At 37.7% G+C, this 21,978-nt stretch overlaps 1 protein-coding gene across 1 annotated transcript; it reads right to left on the reverse strand.

Annotated features, from left to right (window-relative positions):
- Positions 1 to 18,967: 18,967 nt before the first annotated feature.
- On the reverse strand, positions 18,968 to 20,836 carry LOC114291084 (uncharacterized). The gene is made up of 4 exons (XM_082888695.1): positions 20,672 to 20,836; positions 20,400 to 20,516; positions 20,123 to 20,287; positions 18,968 to 19,078 (listed from the first exon to the last, which is right to left on the reverse strand). Exons 1-3 carry the CDS (start codon positions 20,819 to 20,821, stop codon positions 20,135 to 20,137), a joined length of 420 nt encoding a protein of 139 aa, XP_082744821.1. The 5' UTR covers positions 20,822 to 20,836; the 3' UTR covers positions 18,968 to 19,078; positions 20,123 to 20,134.
- Positions 20,837 to 21,978: the final 1,142 nt, after the last annotated feature.

A 21,978-nucleotide genomic window follows, 5' to 3' on the forward strand; every position in this document is an offset into this window, starting at 1 on the left:
TCAAGAATTTGAGCTTTTAGAATTTTTTGTAACCTAAAATCAAGAGGGTTGGTCTTGTATTTATAGAAAAACCGCATCTCGGGTCAAAAATATTTGTACAGAGACAGCTAGTGCAAGTCTTGCACATGGGGGGGACATCTAGCAGCAAAATATCTGCCTGTCGGCACACCTGGTCGGCCGGCTGGCCAATGACTTTTACGGCCAGCCACAAAAAACTATTCTCAAGCCCGATTTCAAATGGGCATATCGCCTTCATCCGGACTCAGTTTTAGGTGATTCTTTGGTCTAAATTCAAGCTCCAGAAGTCTACATTCAAATAGTAGTGGCCTCACATATAAATTCTAAGTGTACAAAGATATATTCTAATTTAGTGAAGGCTACTCATTTCTTTCTTAACGGCTTGATGCCCAACTTCAGACAGTCGTATCGCCCTCATCCGGACTTGGTTTTAGGTGATTCTTGAGTCGAAATTGAAGCCCCAGAAATATAATTTCCAATGGTGGTGGCTTCAAAACTAAATTCTAAGTGTACAAAGAGATATTCCTAATTTAGTAAAGGCTTCCCATTTCTTTCTTAACGGTTTGATGCCCAACCTTTTCTTAAACTAGTTTTCTTCGATTCCCTCCTATTTTCTTGAACTCCAAACCTATAAATAATATGTTTTTAAATATTTTTCAAAGATTTCACCTCCCGTCCATTTATTTCCACTTTGTCCTTACTCAGTTTACCAAAAAATATAATATTTGAAACAAAATGCGAGCCTCAGAACATCGTAGACACATTTGGAAAAATATTTTAAAAAAAAGGGTTTTGAGGTCTAAAATAGTTTGGCCAAAATGGAGTGTAAGGTTGGGATCAAAAGCTAAAAAATCGAAACCTTTTACTAAATATTTGAACGATGGCACAGCGTAACATTTCATCATCGAGTATTCAACCTGAGGCGCCCAAGTCTTAAGGGCAGTAAAAAATGGGGTGTCTACACCTACGTATGCTAATTGCATGTCGTCTTGTCCCACAGGTCCTATTTGTTAGAAGGAAGTTGCCCGTGACATCCCTAGTGTGGTTCAAGAACTATTTTCCATTTTTACCCCCGAACTCCCTTTTTCGACTTAGTTTATGACATTTTCAACTCTAACTCCCAACCTACGTGTGCTAATTATATGTCGTCTATTCCTACAAGTCCTATTTGTCACAAGGAAGCTGACCGTGACATCCCTGAAGTGGTTTGGGGACTATTTTGCATTTTTGCCCCTTGACCGTCCTTTTTCGACTTAGTTTGTGGCGCTTTCAAACATCCAACCTATACGTGCTAATTACATGTCGTCTGTCCCAATAGGTCATAGTTATCACAAGGAAGCTGCCCATTACATTCATAGAGTAGTTTCAGGGTTGTTTTGCATTTTTGCCCCTTGAACGCCTTTTTCAACTAAGTTTAAGGTGTTTTCGACTCTAACTCCCAACCCACGTGTGCTAATTGTTAGACAATCTTCACTTATTAATTTCTTGAACAAAATTTTTGATCAAGTCCAATGTTTAACATTGTGTCCTTAAGACAGATTCATCCTCTCTATGGTGCTTTCAGATTATGGATGTCTATCTCCCAGGATAAAATGATCAACAATGAATAGTAGCAGCACTACAAACTATTCACACAACGAACACACTTAGTGTCTACACTCTCTCTCACAAGAAAAATAATGCAGCAAGAATGAAGAGAGCAATAGTAGATTTAGGACAAAATTTCTGAATGAAAAATCAATTGACGGACTGCCTATTTATAGATGAAAATAGTGGCTGTTCAGTTCGAATCCAACAGGTATGCTACCTGTTCAGACAGATATAGGTTTGAATTTCAAACAGATAAGGAACTGTTTTGGGTTTGAATTTGAAGAGATTTGGATCTGTTTGGAAAGATATGGAACCCATACAGAAATTCTGAAGAAGTGCAAACCAAAATTTGAATTTAATTTCCAACTAGATTTTGAAATAAAAATGGAAACAAAAAATAAAAATAAAATTCAAATGAAATGTTTTTGGCCCAAAAGATAAGTATTGGGTTGGACAAGCCCAACCCAACCTCACACCACGCACCCGCGCCCAAGCCCAAGTCCAGGCTCAGCTTAGCCCACCCGACCGACTCGTCAGATGGCGGCGACGGTGCACGCGTGTGTGTTTATTTTTGGATCCAATGGGTCTAGCCCATTTTGTTCATAACCTCTCCCTTCTACAAACTTGGGGTGCCCATTAAGGCCTTCCCCAAGTTGCAAACTCAAGCCTTATAAACTCACAAAAGTTTTCCCCCTAAATCAATGTGGGACAAACTTTTAGTTCAAACCTTTAAGGAAACTTCACCAATATACCATTTCTATGGAGCTCTGTTTGGCTTCAATTTTCCCTTCACCCGATAATGGTTTTGAGCAACCAAATATACTAAGTGAATCACAATGCGGCATAGAACGTGTTACCACTTAGACCCGCCAACTTTGGCGCATAGGTCCCACGTAAAAATTAGACCAAAGTTGAGGAAAAACCTGATTTTTCCAAAATCATTTCTAACAATCCCCCACATGAATGGAATTTGATGACAACGGAAATGCAACAATATGTAAAATTTGTCGAAAGCGTATAAATCAAAAATATCTTACATCAGAATAGGTAGCTTTCGACCTTGAACCTTCCCTAGTGATAACCTATTGGACTTACTAGCTAACCAATGGACACAATGCCTTGAATTGTTCAGCCGTTTGTGTAAGCCAAGACAATAGATTTCACAGAAAATATCTTTTGACACATCATGGTTCTCACGGTTATGTTCATTTTGGCCTTGAATGCTCCTGGTTGTTCATGAGTGCTTCTAGAGAATTTAGCATTTTCATTCTCATAAAATTAGCCACAGTTCGACACTCATATAAGTGATTCTTATTGTGAGTATCTCTTATACTCGTCTTGATTTTTATTCCTAAATCAAGATATAAATAATCACTAAAAGCAAAGCTTATCCTTAAACCTCTGCATACAACACGTGTTGCAGATATCACTCTCATCATAGAAATGGGTAGGGAATTTTAATCCCCCAGTGATTTCTGGCAAGCCACACATAACTTAGTTGTCCCTTTGAACTTAGTTCTTGGGATCTCCAGTCATTTAAGTATGGTTACCATTATGATGACTCTTATGTAACAGGCTTTAATCTCATCCCCTTCGATAAACTATACACTTGCTCTTTTGTCAAACCTTTTGTTAACGGATCCACAATATTCTCTTTTGATTTTATATAATCTATTGAGATTATTCATTTGAGACCAATTTCCTTACGATATTATGTCGACAACGAATATGTCGTGACTTACCATTGTACATATGATTCTGTGTCCTGTCTATTGCAGATTAACTATCACAATGAATGCAAATAGCTGGCACAACACTGGAATGTCTTTTAAGAAGTGGCGAAGCCATTCTGCTTCTTCACCTGCTTTGTCTAAAGTGATGAACTCAGATTCCATTGTGGATCGTGCGATGCATGTTTGTTTTGCGGATTTCCAAGAAACAGCAGCGCCTCCCAGAGTAAAGACATATTAACTAGTGGATTTTGAATTTTAAGTATCTGATATCCAATTGGCATCACAATAACCTTCTAGTACTGCAGGATATCGAGTAAAGTTCAAACCATGATCACTGGTAAATCTTAGATATCTAAGAACCCGAATGATCACTTTCCAATGGTCTTCTCTGGGGTTACTAGTGTACCTACTCAATTTACTGACAGCATAAGCTATATCAGGACTAGTGCAATTCATTAGGTACATTAGGCTTCCAATGATTTGGGAGTATTTTAGCTGAGACACCGCATCACATTTATTTTTTGATAAATAAAGACTGATGTCTACAGGTGTTCTTGCTACATTCATATCATCCTTGATATATTTACCAAGAATTTTCTTAATATAATGAGATTGAGATAATGCATACCCATCAGATGTTTTAGTAATTTTCATTCCTAATATAACATCGGCGACTTCCATATCTTTCATATCAAATCTTTTGTTCAGCATTTGCTTAGTTGATTTGATCATGTTTTGACTGCTTCTAATGATAAGCATGTCATCCACATAAAGATAAACGATGACATAACCTTTGTCAGTGTTTTTAACATAGACACACTTGTCACATTCGTTTATCTTAAACCCATTAGTAAGCATAGCATGATCAAATTTTTCATGCCATTGCTTAGGTGCTTGTTTTAATCCATAAAGAAATTTTACAAGCCGACAAAATTTATTTTCTTGCCCTGGCACTACAACCCCTTCGGGTTGCTCCATATAGATCTCTTCATTTAAATCACCATTTAAGAAAGCTGTCTTAATATCTATTTGATGTATCTCTAGATTATACAATGCTGCTATAGCAATAAACATAAGGATGGATGTTATTCTTATCACAGGGGAATATGAGTCAAAATAGTCTAGACCTTCCTTTTGTCTGTAACCTTTTACTACAAGTCTCGCTTTATACTTATCTATTGAACCATCTTCTTTTTTTTTCCTTTTGAATATCCATTTATATCCAAGAGGTTTAGATCAGGTGAAAGATCCACCAATTCCCAAGTATGATTTTGCATAATGGATTCAATTTCATTATTAACAACCTCTTTCCACAAAGGTACTTCAGGACCTGTCATTGCTTCCTTAAAGCTTTGAGGTTCATTTTCTAACAAGTATGTCAGAAAATCTGGACCAAAAGATTTTGATGTTCTTTCTCTCTTACTTCGTCTTGGTTCAGAATCAGTTAAATCCTGCTCGTCGAGACTATTACTAGCCTCTTGTGTTTGATTGTCATTAGTCTCTTGACTTTGTGTACAATCATAAGTTCTTTTCTATGAACTTAATTCATATCCTTTCTTGCAAGGAAAAACATGTTCAAAAAACACAGCATTCCTTGACTCTATAATAGTGTTCACATTTATATCAGGTATTTTTTATTTATTAGTTAGAAACCGATATGCACTACTATTCTGAGCATAACCAATAAACACACAATCCACTGTTTTTGGTCCTATCTTAGTCTTTTTTGAAACAAGAACTTCTACCTTCACCAAACACTCCCACACTTTTAAGTATTTGTAGGAAGGTGGTCAACATTTCCATAATTCTTAAGGAGTGTTGTTAGTTTTCTTGTGGGTTATTATGTTAAGGACATAACTAACAAACAATATTACTTCCCCCCATAAGTTCTACGGTAAGCCTAAACTTAGTAACATAGCAGTCATCATTTCTTTAAGGATTCTATTCTTCCTTTTAGCAATTCTATTTTGCTGTGGAGAATAGGGTGCTGTAGTTTGGTAAATAACGTTATGTTGTGCACAAAATTCATTTAAAGGTGCATCATATTCACCACCCCTATCACTTCTAACCATTTTAATGGTTTTACTAAGTTGATTTTCAACTTCAGTTTTGTAGAGTTTAAACATTTTCAAGGCTTCATCTTTACTTCTAAGTAAATATACATAACAATATTTTGTACAATCATCGATAAATGTTATGAAATACTTTTTCCTCTTCTTGTTTAAACAAATTTAAGATCACATACATCAGTATGAATTAATTCTAGAGGTTCGATTTTTTTTTTCAATCAATTTAAATGAGTCTTAATTAGTTTTGCTTCTACACAAATCTCAAATTTGTGATTAGGATCAATTTCAAACTTTGGTATATAATCCAAACCAATTAATCTACGCAAAGCATCAAAATTTACATGTCTTAATCTACCATGTCATAAATTTGACTCAAGAATATAAGCAAAAGATGTGTTATTCTTATTAATAGAAAGTTTTGGTTACATTCAATTTGAAAAGACCATCACTTATGTATCCTTTACCAACATACATACCACTCTTTGTTAATACAAATTTATCAGACTCAAAAACAAGTCTAAAACCATTCTTACTTAACAAAGAACCAGAAACTAAATTCTTTCGGATGTCTAGTACATATAGCACGTTGTTGAGGGTAAGTTCCTTTCCCGATGTCATCTTCAAAACAACTTTCCTTTGTCCAGCCACAGGAGAAGTAGATGAATTTTCCATGAATAGTTGCTCACCATTTGCAGCCTCATTATAAGTAGTAAACATCTTCTTGTCCGCACAAATGTGTCGAGTTGCCCCAGTGTCAACCCACCATTCCTTGGGATTTCCAACCAAATTAGCCTCAGATACCACAGCAGAGAGATTGATGTCATTCACCCTGTTAGAGATGTAATCAAGTTCTGTCACATTGGCTTGATTGGTAGTCTTCTTGCTTGTACTTCCGCGATCCTTCTTAGGGCGTCGGCAATCTGAGGCACGATGTCCAGTCTTGCCACAGTTATAGCATTTACCTTTGAACTTTTTATTGCTATTGTTATCACCTTGTTTAGAACCATCTCCAGCAAACTTCATCTTTTTGTTATGTGGTTTGGACACATGTTCAACCACATTAGCCTTGAACCACCTTCTGGTTATCTTCCTCAATTCTCAGTCTTACAATAAGTTCATCCATGGTCATCCCTTTGTGTTTATGTTTTAAATAATTTTTCAAATCTTCCCAAGCCGGTGGTAATTTTTCCACCAACGCAGCGACTTGGAAAGACTCGCTAAGAGACATACCTTCAGCATGAATATCATGCAAAATTAATTGAAAACTTTGAACTTGAGAAATTACCGTTTGGGAGTCTACTAGAAATTTACTGGCAACAAATTTCTTTGTGCCAGCATCCTCTGTCTTGTATTTTTTCTCCAAAGAATCCCACAATTCTTTTGCTGTTTTTAGAGGGCTGTAAACATTATACAGCATGTTGTCAAAACCATTGAGGATGTAGTTTCTGCACAGAAAATTAGAATGTTTCCAAGCGTCTATAGCGGCAATAACTTGCCAATCACATTCATCCTCTTTAAGTACTGGAGCCTCTTCACGGAGAAACCGGGCTAGATTTAGAGTTGTAAGATATAACAATATTTTCTGCTGCCATCTCTTAAACTCAGTGCCATGAAATTTTTTTAATTTTTCTCCATGATTTATTAGAACTTGAACATGGTTCTGAATAGGGACTGAAGTCGTTGTAACAATTGGAGTACCACTCTCAGTTATAGCAGCCATAATATCTAATTACAAAAATCAAAGAAAACCAAAACATAAATTAATTTTCTAGTTACTAAAAATAGAAAATAAATTATAATACAAAATAATTTTACTTTTCTAGTTACTAAAACCAGAAAAATAAAATACTACACAATAATTTTCTGTATCACTACTACACAAATTAATATTCTGAAATTGTTAATGACACCAGTATATTACTACTAGTTGTCAAAGAAAATAAATAGTATATTACTACTAGTTGTCAAAGAAAATAAATAGTATATTACTACTATTTGTAAAATAGTATATTACTCTATTTGTATTTTCCAATTAGAATATCACTTTGTGAAAACACAGAAAAATAAATACAATGAAGACACCAGGTGTAGGCGCTCCTTTGGGCTTCATGCTACAGTTCGGACTCAAATGTCACGGTTCTTAATCTGATCTCACAATGTGCGATGTGAGATTGATAAATCACCAAAGAGTCCAAATCCGGCAAATCGTTTTGGAAAACTGATTTTTGTAAAGAAGTGCTAAACATGGACTGCTTTGCCAGATACAGAGTCGCCACCTAAATATTTTATTTTTTGGGAAAATTTAGGAAACCCTGACTCGTGCCTAAGGCCACGTGTCCGTCATCACCAAAGTTGCCTCGGCTCAGGAACTTGGGTACGATTGGGGAAGGTCATCTATGAGCACCCCCGCTCGCCCGATCAAAGATCGGCCTGTACTAAGCATGATATCTTATTTTTGAAAACACATGCGTTCTTATTCCAGTTATTAGCTAGAATTTACTATGTGATGCGCACAACACACAAGTATAGACTAGATCGCCTAATTTGGAACAAAGCATCGCATATCCGTTCGTTTGGAAATGGTTTGAAGTTTGCTACTCGCAAGTAGGCTAAAACACGAATTTCAATGAATCGTTCCAATTCAAGCAATCCAACCTTCACCCACAAGCATTCAAGCAGTTATATCACATAAGCAATTAGCTTCATGGCAAGCATGCTGACATGGCAACATTAACAGACATGCAGTATGCTAAAACATAAACACTTACAGTGTACTCCGAGCCAAAATAGAGAACTAGTTAGAAATCAATGCATGATCCTAGTTCATGTTAAGATGGCTAATGCAACGCATGCAAAATGCAACTAGAAATAGGCTCGGCTATTCTAAGATGTCATGTGAGATGCAATACTGATACATGTATTCAAATTGGAATTGAAATACAAGGCAGTTAGTATCATGCGCTGAGCCTGGTGCATGCAATACAGATGAATGGTGCAAACATGCATAGCATAAGGATGCTAATTGAAATATGACCTAGAACTAACCATCAAAAGCAGGTAAGTAAAAGGGAGAAAGACGTGGGGTTGGAAGACATTCACACACACACGCACACTTATTACACAATTGTGCCCTCTCGACGGAAGGACCGAAAGAATAATACAAATTAACTAATTAACTAACTAACAAGCTAATTAATTATTACACAACACTTAACTAATTAAACAAATTAATTAAGCTATGAAAAATGATAAAACAGCCTCGGGAGGAGGGACGAATGCATGCTCGGTCCGCTTCGCTCGGAAATCCGTTGCCATGCTTCATGTTGCCTCTGTTTGCACTGCTCTGTATCTCTAGAAACTGTGCCAACTTCTGTGACACTTCCGAACCACCTCATGGACATTTTGTGTCACGACCCCATTCCGTCCCTAGTAGAATGGTGCCGTGATGGCCAGTAATCCGAGATTACCGAAGGCCAACTTTCAAAATTCACACACAATCAGAGTATAAATATATGGGGCTCACAAGTGCGGAAGCAAAAATTTACAATACAAGTGGTCCATGAGAGCAGTGCATAAGTCAAATGGAATGGCATACAACTTTACATAGCTTTACAACTTGAATACAAATAAAATGAAGTACAAAAATACATATTACATCTTGATAAAAGGCTTCTCGAGCCGACATGTTCAAAATACATAAGCTTCAAAATTGCCAACATCCTCACTGCCGACATAACATGCATACAAAACACACATCTCGGCGTAGCCGACTTCTTACTTGTTACCTACATATATACATAGGGATGGTGAGCTTGGATACTCAGTGAATGGTATAAATAATAAAGGGATTAAATGAATGATACCCGAGATCTTTTCAAACAATACATAGTATATCTTTGTCAAAACCATACATAACATAGCTTAGCTTGGCTAGAAATAAAACATCAATCGAACCTTGGTCTTTCAAAACTTACTTACTTACTTACTTAACATACGTAAACTTAAAACATGGGATGATGACATTCCGGCAAAACAAAAGCATAACCTCGGCATCGAGCACACCCGTTCATAGCCCGTCGGTGGCCAATATCTTAACAAGGGTGCTACTTAGGCTTAACGTCTCCTAGCACGAAAGGACGGTACTACTTAGGCTTAAAGTCCCCTAGCACGGAAGGACTATGCTACTTAGGCTTAAAGTCCCCTAGCACGGAAGGACTTGTGCCACAAACACTTAAAGTCCCCTGGCACGTACGGACTTCCAAAGAATGTGCTACAAATGCTTATAGTCCCCTAGCACTTACGGACTATGTTACCTAGGCTTAATGTCCCCTAACACGAAAGGACGGTGTTACTTAGGCTTAACGTCCCCTAACACGAAAGGACGGTTCCAAGAATGTCATCCAAAACGAAGCTTATACTTGATATATAAAATAGGGATATCATTCATGCTTAACAAATACTTTTATCAAAACAAGGCAAAGCTTTATTAAAACGTGATAACATAACTTTATTAGAAATACCACTCACATAGCTCTTCGGACGTCGGGATCAAGGCAAGGGTCCAAGTCCTACAAACACATGGCAAAGTCTACTAAACGTACTTCTCAAACCAAGTCTTACATGTATGCAAATGATCTCGGGAAAACATGCTGGAAGTCAAAACACCGTTTTACATGTCAGGAAGACATGCTGGGTACCAACCAGGTCTCTGCCGAGGTCCCACACCTCCTGGCCGAGGTGCGGCTACCTAGGCTTCGACGTGCGGCTGCATGCTGAGGTGCGCACAAGACAAACTAAAGGTGTAATTGATCATGCAAGGTAGCCCAAGGTGAGATACGATGCTTGGCCTAAGTGTGAGGTCTAGGTAAGAGTGATCTCGGCGACTACACTTAGGGAAGTGAGGTCTGGAGATCTGAGTTTCCACCCGTGAAGAACATGAAGAACATGAATGCTAAAATCATAACTTCTTTATTTACAAAATCTGGGATTTCATGCTATGAGTTCGAAAACATAGACCTGGGTACCCATACTTGAAAATCATATGAAAACAAACACAAAAACATGGATCTAGGCATGAGCTTTCGGATCAAAACATGACTTTTCTTGAAGAACACATGAATACTATTTTCTCTTTCTAAAACCGAACTTCAAAGCAATACATGGCTTACAAATCATATCCAATCATGCAATGCAATAACATAGACATAAAGAACAACATGAGCAGATCAACAATCTAAGCTTAAAACACGGATCTAACGGTTCGATCTCTAGGGATCAAGCTTGGAAATCTACTCTCCCTCAAGAACTCCTCTTCCTCTCCTAGAGCTTCTCTCTCCTCTTCAAAACAAAGATATAACAAATGATAGGTTTTCTCCCTCTGCCGGCTGACTTAACACTCAGCTCGGACACGTGGCAACGGCTGGTTGGCTCTCCTCAAAAAGGTGATAGATTGACAAGACAAGACTATGACAAAGTGTATCTAACAAGCTACCCGGTAAGGCACTCCGGCAAATGATGACATCGGCTTAGGACAAAGCTTTGGTAACTAAGGTGACAATGACCTCGGCTAGGAAGGACAACACTTGACTAAGCTGTGCCACACCTTGGCCTAGATGTGTCACACCTTGGTCTAGGTCATGCCACTCCAGGACAAGATCACCTAGGTGCAAAGGTAACATCTCGGCCTAGATAATACACATCTCAGCCTTGGTGATGAACACCTCGGTCTAGATAATGACATCTCGGCCAATATGTCAAGGCGAAGGTGGAGGTCAAACAAAGTGGTTCCAAGACAATTCTAAACTGGAGATAACCTCGGCTTGGAATGATCTAGGCTTAACATAACTTAGGCTTGAGACCCAAGGAAGGAACAAAGCATGTACACAACACTTAGGCAAATCACATAAACACAAAACAAGACATGGACCCTACTTAGGCAAAACAAGTCATAAATATGCAAATGCAAGCTTAACAAGTCATAATCATACAAATGCTCATGAACATGACTAAGACATAAATGTGGGTTGTTACATTTTGGGAGGCCATCGGCCAAGGGAAACTGGTCATCGACCAAAACTAAGGCTCTCGGCCAAATGTTTGTAGCCGATTGGCACTGAATATAGTCGATCAACCATCTCTTCTTATAAAAAGCTCATGTTGCTGCAACAGAGGATAAACAGAGCATGGCAATGCGTTTGCAAGAAAATGTCTGCACAACTACACCCCTTATCATGTTTAAGACTCAAAGGTGTGTAGTTCTTGACCCTCGGACCACTAATCACGCATTTCAATGCATGATGGCCAAAGAAGCCAAGTGTGCAATTCAATATCAAATGAAATGCACAGAACACATAAGGGCCCCAACCTCTATCATGCTTGATCAAAAGGCAATGGATTGCATACACAATGCAACGCAACCTAAGCATGCAAGCAACTCAAGCATGCAACAAGTTTGCAACTAGATCATGCAATACAACTAACATGCAATAGGCATACAACCTAAATATGCAAACATGCATAGCATGCAACAACATGCAAAATGAAGCAAGCATGCAACAACATACAAAGATGGACTTAAACTAAAGTGGACAACTCTTAAACGTGCCCAAATCAGTGGCCAAGCTCATGAATTGGAAGCATGAAAATGCAAAGCAAATATGCACATGTAAATGGTCCAACACGTAGGCATAGGAGGGAGACTTTTAAGAGCACTTAAAAGAGGACGAACATGGACATGTAACATATATTGTAAGCTCTTAAATCATGCATGGAAAGGTGCCAAACCAACCAAACAAAACAAGCAAATCATACAAAAAGGCTCAAAGCTTAAGGCTAGCCAAGGGGTTTAAACCAAGGCCATGTAAGACAAGCCCCAAAGGGCCAAGGGGACCCAAAACAGTCCCAAGGCAGGTCCAAACAAGACCAAAAACATGCTCGAAACTAGCCAACACAAGCTAGAACATAATGCCAAGAGCATGAGGCATGCAAGGCTACAAAAGGGGTGTTACACTACACCTATCAAAACCAAACATGGCATGACTTAAACCAATAAAATCAGAGCTATGGCATATCAAAACAAGCCCAAAAATCCACTTAGATGGCATCCCAAAGACCTAAGTATGGAGGCATACACAATGGCTCATTCATGAGGCATAAAACATCAACTCTTTAAAGCATTAAAGGAGTAATAAGTGCAAGTATATGAGCATACTATATGGACTAAAATAACATAACAAATGATTCCAAAATCACTGAAATGGCCCAAGTAAAACATGCTAGTGACTTGGACACTCAAGCTAACAAGCAAGAATGCCTTATGGCTATACAAAGCATGGCATATATGGTAAAAACAACTCAAGTTAGAGCTTTGGCATGTTACAATAAGGCTAAAAGCTTCATGGAGTTGAGCCAAAAGCATACTAGAATGATATGTTACAACATGATGCATATTAAGGCAAATGAGGGGATTGCAAGACAAGTATATGGAGCATGTAAGAGGCCATTAAACCAACTTGAAACAGAGGTATATCATGGAAAAATAACACCAAATACTTGTTGAAATAAAGCTAAAACAAGCTAAGAAACACATGCTACCAATATAAGCCATTTATACTAGCATTCAAGACAATAAGGAGAAGGGATGACCCTCTCCTATTTAGGACTCCAAAACCACCTTCCCACCACTGAAAATCCTCCGGATTTTAGTGGTAGGAAGGTCATGCAAAGCTAAGAATAAGGGCCAAAATGGATGGCCTAAAACGAGGCCAAACAAGGCCTAAGAGGGGGGGAAACAACCCCAAACCAAAAAGTGACCTTAAACAAAGGTCTAAAGCAAGTAAAAATAGAACTTTTATCAGTTAAGAGCTAAGCTTAAAACAATAAGCAAGAAGGGCTAAAAGCTTAAGAAAGAATGGGGTATTAAAAGCAAGTTTGCTTACCCTTGAAGAACCTCTTCAAGAACACCACTCCAGCAACTTTCTCTAATCAAAATCACCTCAAGAACCCTAACGCCAACTCCTTAGCACCTCAGCAACCAAGGATGGTGTATTGCTAGGTGTTTGTGTGCAATAGTGAGAACAAAACACCATTTAGAGCACAAAAACACGCACAAAGATATAAAGAGAGGGAAATATAAAGATAGATAGATACAACTTCTCTAATCCTATTTTTTTAGAACCCTTGAGGAGGGAGGAGATGGTTCTCTCTTATAGAGAACCAAATTCAAAGCTTCTAGGAGAAGCTAAGCCAAGGGGCAAATCCCTCCATACACGTGTATGGAGGGGGTGAATTGTGCATGCCAGCTGTGACAGCTGGCATAAAATATCTGCATAAAGCAGGTGAACAGGGTTCGGCCAGAAAACATGGCCGATCGACCAACATGAGGGCCGACCGACCAAAAAGAGTACCGATCGGCCAACACTTTTGGCCAATGGCAAGAAAACAAGGCCGATGGCTTCATGCCTTGGCCGATGGGTTGAGGGAATGGCCAACAAGCCACTCTCTTCCCCAAGGAGCAAAAACACAAGTCCTTGGTCCACAACCAAGTTGAGAGATCTTGAGGCAAGGCGCGCGGCCGAGACCTCTTGGAACTCAAAACGAACACAAATCATGGATGATCATTGAATGTTCAAACGATGACGTCCAAGTCTTGAGGACGGTCAAAAATGGGGTGTCTACACCAGGACGATTCCATCTTAAGATTGTTGGACAATCTTCACTTATTAATTTCTTGAACAAAATTTATAATCAAGTCCAGTGTTTAACACTGTGTCCTTAAGACAGATTCGTCCTCTCCACGGTGCTTTCAGATTATGGACGTCTATCTCCCAGGATAAAATGATCAACAGTGAATAGTAGCAGCATTACAAACTATTCACACAACGAACACACTTAGTGTTTACACTTTTTTTCACAAGAAAAATAATGCAGGAAGAATGTAGAGAGCAATAGCAAATTTATTACGAAATTTGTAAATGAAAAATCAATTGAGGGACTGCCTATTTATAGATGAAAATAGTGGCTATTCAGTTTGAATCCAACAGGTATGGTACCTGTTCAGACAGATACATGTTTGAATTTCAAACAGATGAGGAACTACTTTGGGTTTAAATTTGAACAGATTCGGATCTGTTTGGATAGATATGGAACCTATACAGAAATTCTGAAGAGGTGCAAACCAAATTTTGAATTTAATTTCCAACCAGAATTTGAAATAAAAATGAAAACAAAAAATAAAAATAAAATTTAGATGTCATGTTTTTGGCCCAAAAAGATAAGTATTGGACCGGACAAGCCCAATCCAACTGTGATAACCTTGTTCTATATTATGCTAATTGAGCTTAATTATGATTGCGATTATGTGTTCAATATGATTTTGAGTGCCATTTATATGATTATATGTGGTTTTGAATTTCTATCTGTTCACCGTAGGAAAATCTGTCCAACTTACTGTTATGAACTGAAAATTGAAGGCCTTATCGGCCACATAAATCGAAATTGACTACGCCATTATGATTGACATAATTTTTAGAGCCTATGGTAGAATTTAATTGAAAATTTATTCAGATCAAAATAATTAGATTTAGAACGATTAATTTTAGGCTCAATTACTTAGCCTTAATCAATTTGATTAGGCCAACACATATAAGTGGCCTATTTGCATTTTGAGCATTGCTTTGAGCTCATTTCACTCCTTTGGCTGAGATTTCACTCTAGAGAGAGAGTGAGAGTGCCGAATTTAGAGAGAGAGGGAGCTCAAGACAGAGAATTGATCAAAGAGCTTGGTGATCTTAAAGAATTAACTACATTTGTGAAGATTGGAGCTCCTAGGTGAGTAAATTCATGAATTTGAGATAGCAATCTTGTGAATTCAAAATTAAATGGTAAACAAGAACGTGAATTGAGTTGATTATGATGAAATTGAAGTTGGTATGTACATGCATGAAAAGAATTGCCATGAATTTGCATAATCTAACATGTAGCATGTCAAATATGAGAAATTGGGAGTTGAATCATACATGCAAGCATGGTTTTGTTGAGTTTCATGAGTATAAGCATCACTAGTGCCATTTGAAGTAATATTGGAGGCTATATTACATATGCATGTCTAGTTCATGAAGTTATGGAGTTTGATTATTTGTATATTGAAGTTAATCTTGAAGCTATGAGTTTTGTTGAGATGATTTGAGAATCGGATAATAGTTTTGAACAATTGGTCTCAAATCTCCTATGCTCTCATGATATGTATTGATTCCCCATGTTTTTGGTACCCAAGTTCGAGCTTTGGGCCTTTGGATACTAAGTTTGAGCTTTAAGAACGATTCTGGAAATTCCAGAATTTGGCATATATGCTTGAGTGGGGAAAGAGCCACTCGAGCGTAAAATGTTAACTCCCAGAACTTTTGCAGACATTAGTGTCCGCTCGAGCGGGTAGAGTCACGCTCGAGCGTCAGTCACATGTTTCGACTCTCAGCTTGAGCGTCCAAGGTCATGCTTGAGCGTAAAAATAAGGCAACTAGTACTTTTGCAAACCAAATGGGTTCGCTCGAGCGGCGGAAACCACGCTCGAGCGGGAAGCCCTATTTCAGAAATTTTGTAAAGATGATTTTATGCCTTGTTTCCATCCTCCTTCACTCCTAAGCACTCTTAGGCATACATTGAGCATTGTAAATAAACTAAGAAGATAAGAAAGAGGCCTAAGAGGAATATGTGAGTTAAGAATGGATTGAATCATTTCTGACCCAATATGTGTTATGTATTATATAGGGTCGAGCACAAGAACGAATCCACCGGCAGAACAATGCGAGTAATATCTTAGTAAAGATATTTTGAAGTATACTATTTGTCCAATTGCTTACTCCCATTTGAATGTCATAAGTCTGTTAATTTGAATTATGGACAACTATTCATTATGCTGAATAATTGGGCCAAAGGCCGTCGGATATGAATGATTGGGCCAAAGGCTGTCAGATATGAATGATTGGGCCAAAGACCGTCGGACATGAATGATTGGGCCAAAGGCCGTCGGATATGAATGATTGGGCCAAAGGCCTTCGGACATGAGCGAATGGGCCAAAGGTCGTCGGATATGAAGGATTGGGCCAAAGGCCGTCAGACATGAGCGAATGGGCCAAAGGCCGTCGGAAATGAATGGATTGGGCCAGAGGCCGTTTGATACGTCTGGATCTGTAGTCACTTGATACACTAAATAGAAACATGAATTGGGCCCAAGGCCGTCTGATGTATTTATTTCAAATTTCGTTCATGTATCTTCTTTAATTGATATTATTCACTAGGCTTTCGTTCACTCTCATTCATGGGTTTGTAGGTGAGCCAAGAAATGTCCAAACCCAGCCTCAGTGAAGTATGTGAGAGACAGTCAGAGTTTTGAGGAGTCAGCCCTTTTGTCTCACGCACGAGACTTGTTTTCGCCCTTTTGCCCTTTTGTATATTTTTGCTCTGTTGGCGAAAACGTTGAATCACCTTTGTATATGAAGTTTTGTTTAGCTGGCTACATAATTGAAAGTTCCTGGATATAGATTAACTCTATGCGTATGTGTGAGTTATTATGACATACTTTTGGAATGATATTACTATATCATGTAAGCACAGCTCTATGAAAAAAGTTTTAAATTTGCTTCTGTTTCGGCCCCTTAACTCTGTTGAAATATGTTTTATTTGGTTTGAGGTCGTAGGTAATCTCGTGATTACTAGCCGGTTATGTTCTTAACCCATAGGGGCGGATTCGGGTCATGACACCAACCTCACACCACGCACCCCAGCCTGCCCGGATGGACGGCAGCGAAGGTGCGCACGTGTTTATTTTTGGGTCTAGCCCATAACCTCTTCCTCTACAAACTTGGGGTGTCCCTTGGGGCCCTCCCCAAGTTGCAAACTCAAGCCTTATAAACCCACAAAAGTTTGCCCACCAAACCAATGTGGGACAAACCTTTAGTTCAAACCTTTAAGGAAACTTCACCAATATACCATTTCCATGGAGCTCTCTTTGGCTTCAATTTTCTATTCACCCGATAATGGTTTTGAATAACCAAATATACTACGTAAATCACAACGCGGTATAAAACGCGTTACCACTTAGACTCGCTAACTTTGGCACATGGGTACCACCTAAAAATTAGACCAAAGTTGAGGAAAAATCTGATTTTTCCAAAATCATTTCTAACACTAATCACATGTTGTTTATCCTTATAGGTCTTATTTGTCACGAAGAAGCTGCCCGTGACAACCCTAAAGTGGTTTTGAGGGTTGTTTTGCATCCCCCCCCCTCCCCCCCGGCGGGCGAATGCCCTTTTTCCAGAAGAAAAGATGATTTTGAAATCTTAATACGTTCATTCCAAGCCTAACTAGTATTATCATTCCTATTTATCTTTCCTTTCTACCATCATCTTTCTACAAGCAACTGGAATAGTAAGGATAGAGTGCAAATACCCGAGACTTGATTTGAGATTAAAAAAGGTAGCAATATGGCTATTTGCCTACTACAGGACCAGAAGTCAACTAACACTACAAGAATTAACACTTTTGGCAACAAAAAAATTGGTCGCTAAAAGTCAATTTTTGGTCGGCAAAAGTTATCCGCGACCAATTTTTTTGGTCGCTACTTTGGTCGCCAATTGAGGGTCGGCAAAAGTAATTCGCGACCAAAATTGTGGTTGGTCGGCAAAAGTTGGATTTCGCGACTAAATTTTTAGTCGCTAAATGTTTAATTACCGCGACTAATTTATTTTGTCGCCAAAACACTTTGGTCGCGAAAAGTGATATTTTCGCGACCAAAAAGTTGGGTCGCCAATTGTGACATTCCGCGACCAAAAAATTTGGTCGCCAATCATGACATTCCGCGACCAAAAAATTTGGTCGCCAATCGTGACATTCTGCAACCAAAATTTGTTTGGTCGCCAATTGTGACATTTCGCGACCAAAAAATTTGGTCGTCAATTATGACATTCTGCGACCAATATTTTTTTGGTCGCCAATTGTGACATTTCGCGACTAATCAATTGGTTGCCAATTGTGACATTCTGCGACCAAAATTTGTTTTGGTCGCCAATTAGGACATTTCGCGACCAAAAATTATGGTCGCCAATTGTGACATTCTGCGACCAAAATATTTTTGGTCGCCAATTGTGACATTTCGCGACTAATCAATTGGTCGCCAAAACTATAAAAACCAAACCAAATTTTGGTCGCTAATACCCAACAAAATAAACCTGTAATTTATAATAATTCATCCAATTTATTCAATATAATCTGTAAAAAGAAGAAATCATTCAAACCAACAAATAAATTGAATCATCAACATTCAACAAAATACATATATCAACCATTTCTGAACCTGTTTAATTAAAGTCAGGAACTATTATAAGTTTACATCCGCAAATAATTCGAAACTACATATTTCATTTAGCATAAAAATTAAACACATAACAAATACTTGTTATTATGTTTTAAATTTTTATCCATGTACATCAACCCAAAAATATAACTAGTAGTCTACCAAATATTTTCTATACACGCACATCCAAAAATATAACTACTAGCCTACCCTAATATTTTCCATATACATCTATACAAAAATATATAATCCTTCCAAAAATACAAAAAGTGCCAATTTGTCCTGTACAATTTAGCTTTGTGCACGAGTTCATCCATCTGTACCAAAGAAAAAGAGAAATAATGTCAGTTAAAATTGGACAAATAATGAAAAATGTCCATGAAAAGCAAAGGTCACATTAGCAAATTAAAATGACTACCATTTTCAAATTGTAAATAAAACAATAGCATTCTTATGTCTATAGAATAAATTGGATGAGCCACAATTCCCCGTTTAACCAGTTTGTGACTATTGGATAGTTTTATTTCTAATCGTTTTTATTTAGAGATAAGTATTAGAAAAAGCAAATACTAATATATTACTTTATATTTATCATGCATGTATTGATCAGTGATATAAAAAAATGTTTAAAACAAAAAATAATATATAGCAGCTCTCTAATAAATTTGATACATCGATGATTAATAGTTTGTATTTATAGTTGACTGTCACCTATAAATACAAACTATGAATTGGTGTTGATAGTCACCACCATATATAGCACACCATCGAAAGCATCCAGACAGATCTGATGCAGACCACCAAAATTGCTCCAGATCAGTCCACCTTCATGACTGATGCAATACTTCACCATGCAGACCACCAAAGGAAGAGAAAAGAAGGAAAAAAAAGAAATAGAGAGGAGCTAATTCAGAGCAGTTTTGGACCCCAAACGCCCCGGTTTTGCCTACTTTGTCACACTTTTATGTCCTACATAACTAATAATGCGTCCTATCGAAGCGTTGCTTGCTTTCACAAGTTTGTTTGATCTAGGCCGAGGTGACCGCCACGATCTCGGGTTGTTTCCAAGCTGTTTCCAACTTTTTGCCCCAACCGGCTCGTTTTTGCCTTATCTATCACATTTTGGTTTCCATGGAACAGTCACAAATTCTTGTTTAACTAGTCATCCTTGGATCAGTGGAACATTACAATGTTTAAAGTTTCTATACTGGTCAACATAAACTAAATTGTAAATTCCATCTTTTATATAGTTAAACAAAAATTAGTTTAAAGACAATCATTTCTCTATGATATTCTCATCAAACGTTTATTTGCCTTTACTTTGAACATAAATATAATCAAATATGGTTTAACACACTTACCAATTACCATGACTATCTATTGTCGAGAATTTGGTAGATTGCGATTTTCCAAAACTTGCGCCAACATGCTCTGAAGTCCAAAAAGCTGCCGCTGCATCTCCTCACGTTGTCCTCTTGCGAGTCGAAGTTCGACAACAGCCAGATTTGACCAGCAGCTTTCAAAGCCTATGAAGAAAATACAAATTTTGCTCTAAAACTCCAAGAAAAACGAAAATTAAAGGTTATAATGCAAAGTCCATGCAAGTATTTGGCTATTATTTTAGGCGGTAACACAAACCTGTAGATCCTCCATGACAGTTAGGTATGAATCCTTGAGATCAATAACAGCAATGCCCTCTGGAAATTTACGTATTAGGATGAGTAGTTGATTCTTGTCCTTCAGAGCATGTTTGGACTGTAATCAAATAAAGACCAAGTAAATTCTCAGCACAAAGACAACTTTTTTTCGAAGCTTTTTGGGCAGGCACCTGTAACAATCTATGAACTCTTGGGGAAGACAAAGAAGTTCAATTGTCTGCCAGGGTTCCAGGTGAAAAGATTAGGATTTACCTTGTAAGCGAAGCACCTCCCATCATAGTTCACTTTTGGGTTATTCCTCAAACTGTCAAAGACAGCCTTGTTGGAATTAATGTCAACATAACATGCTTCATTTATTTGCTCTGGTGTAAATGCTTGCCTTGTCTGCAGAACAAGAAACATAAATAATTAAGGTGTAATTAATCCCTTTCAAGTGAGCCTACAAAAAATGAGAGGACAAATCAACCTATGACTTCCCACATGCCCCTGCCTCGCACACTGGCATCCTGCAGGGGTAGGTGGGTTGTGCAGCAAGTATCAGCAGCAGGAATAAGTTCAAGGCTCACAGCATAAGAAGTATTGGAGGAACTATAAAACTTCTACAACCTCTATATTTTTTTGCTAAGTCTATAACATAACCTCTATATTTGAACACTGTAGATCTACCCAAAGAAATCTCACATTATCCAACCCCCAGCTGGATGAAAAATCTCGAGAGATAAATAATGCTCAATATGTAAAGAGCCCCAGAGAAATCGGTGTAACAAGTAGTGTCAGACTTGTCAGTGTTGGGAACCATAACCAGTTTCCTCTTAGCCAATATCATTGCTAACAACTGTTATGCTATGTGACTAAGCACTTTGCATCCTTATTGATGAAACTGATAGTTTTCATCTAACATGTCCAAAACATCAAAGGTAAATATAGAAATTTTCAACTTCTCAGGAAAGAACTTGTATAAAATCGATATTTTCATATAAAACTTTGTAAATATGGTGTGTACATGGTGTTTGTTGTGCCAAACAACCTACTATTGTGCCAAACAACCTACTATTGTGGAAATCATTACCCCATTTGATTTTGTTTTTCGAGCACTTGATGAGCACCCATTTGAATTCAGTAGCTAATTTTGAAAATTATATCATTAAAATTGTTTTTGTACTAATTACTTTAATGCTTCATATGTTGATTTGTCATCTCAACTATTTATTTAGTGTCCGTTCCAATTATTGGTGCTGGCTAATAGTTTTTCTTTCCTTTCTTTCTTTTATATATTATGATTATTATTATTTTTTTACCCATGCAATCATTTACTAAAAGTCACAGCTTCACAGCCGAAAAACTTATATGCTAATTATTTTGTAAGTGTACAAAACTCCCACTCATAATAGAGAGAGTTTACAAGAGGTTAATAGGTAATATGCATATAGTGTTTTATCTTCATTACACTTAATTTGCTGGTATCATGTTTCGTATCATTTTTTTTGAACTAAGAAATGAAGATCGACACATCTAAATAAAAATAAAAAACAACCAATCAAGAGCACGAGATTATGAAT

This window comes from Camellia sinensis, chromosome 9, assembly GCF_055761805.1.
Source record: "Camellia sinensis isolate YWXY chromosome 9, ASM5576180v1, whole genome shotgun sequence".
Lineage (NCBI taxonomy): Eukaryota > Viridiplantae > Streptophyta > Magnoliopsida > Ericales > Theaceae > Camellia > Camellia sinensis.

What these genes read in the sequence shown, in the direction of transcription:
- LOC114291084 (XM_082888695.1), bottom strand. Translation starts at nt 20,821, where the DNA reads ATGTTTCTTGTTCTGCAGACAAGGCAAGCATTTACACCAGAGCAAATA. An exon ending in GGAGGTGCTTCGCTTACAAG is followed by an intron (nt 20,517 to 20,671) that starts GTAAATCCTAAT and finishes ATTTGATTACAG; the next exon opens with TCCAAACATGCTCTGAAGGA. An exon ending in CTGTCATGGAGGATCTACAG is followed by an intron (nt 20,288 to 20,399) that starts GTTTGTGTTACC and finishes TTTTCTTCATAG; the next exon opens with GCTTTGAAAGCTGCTGGTCA.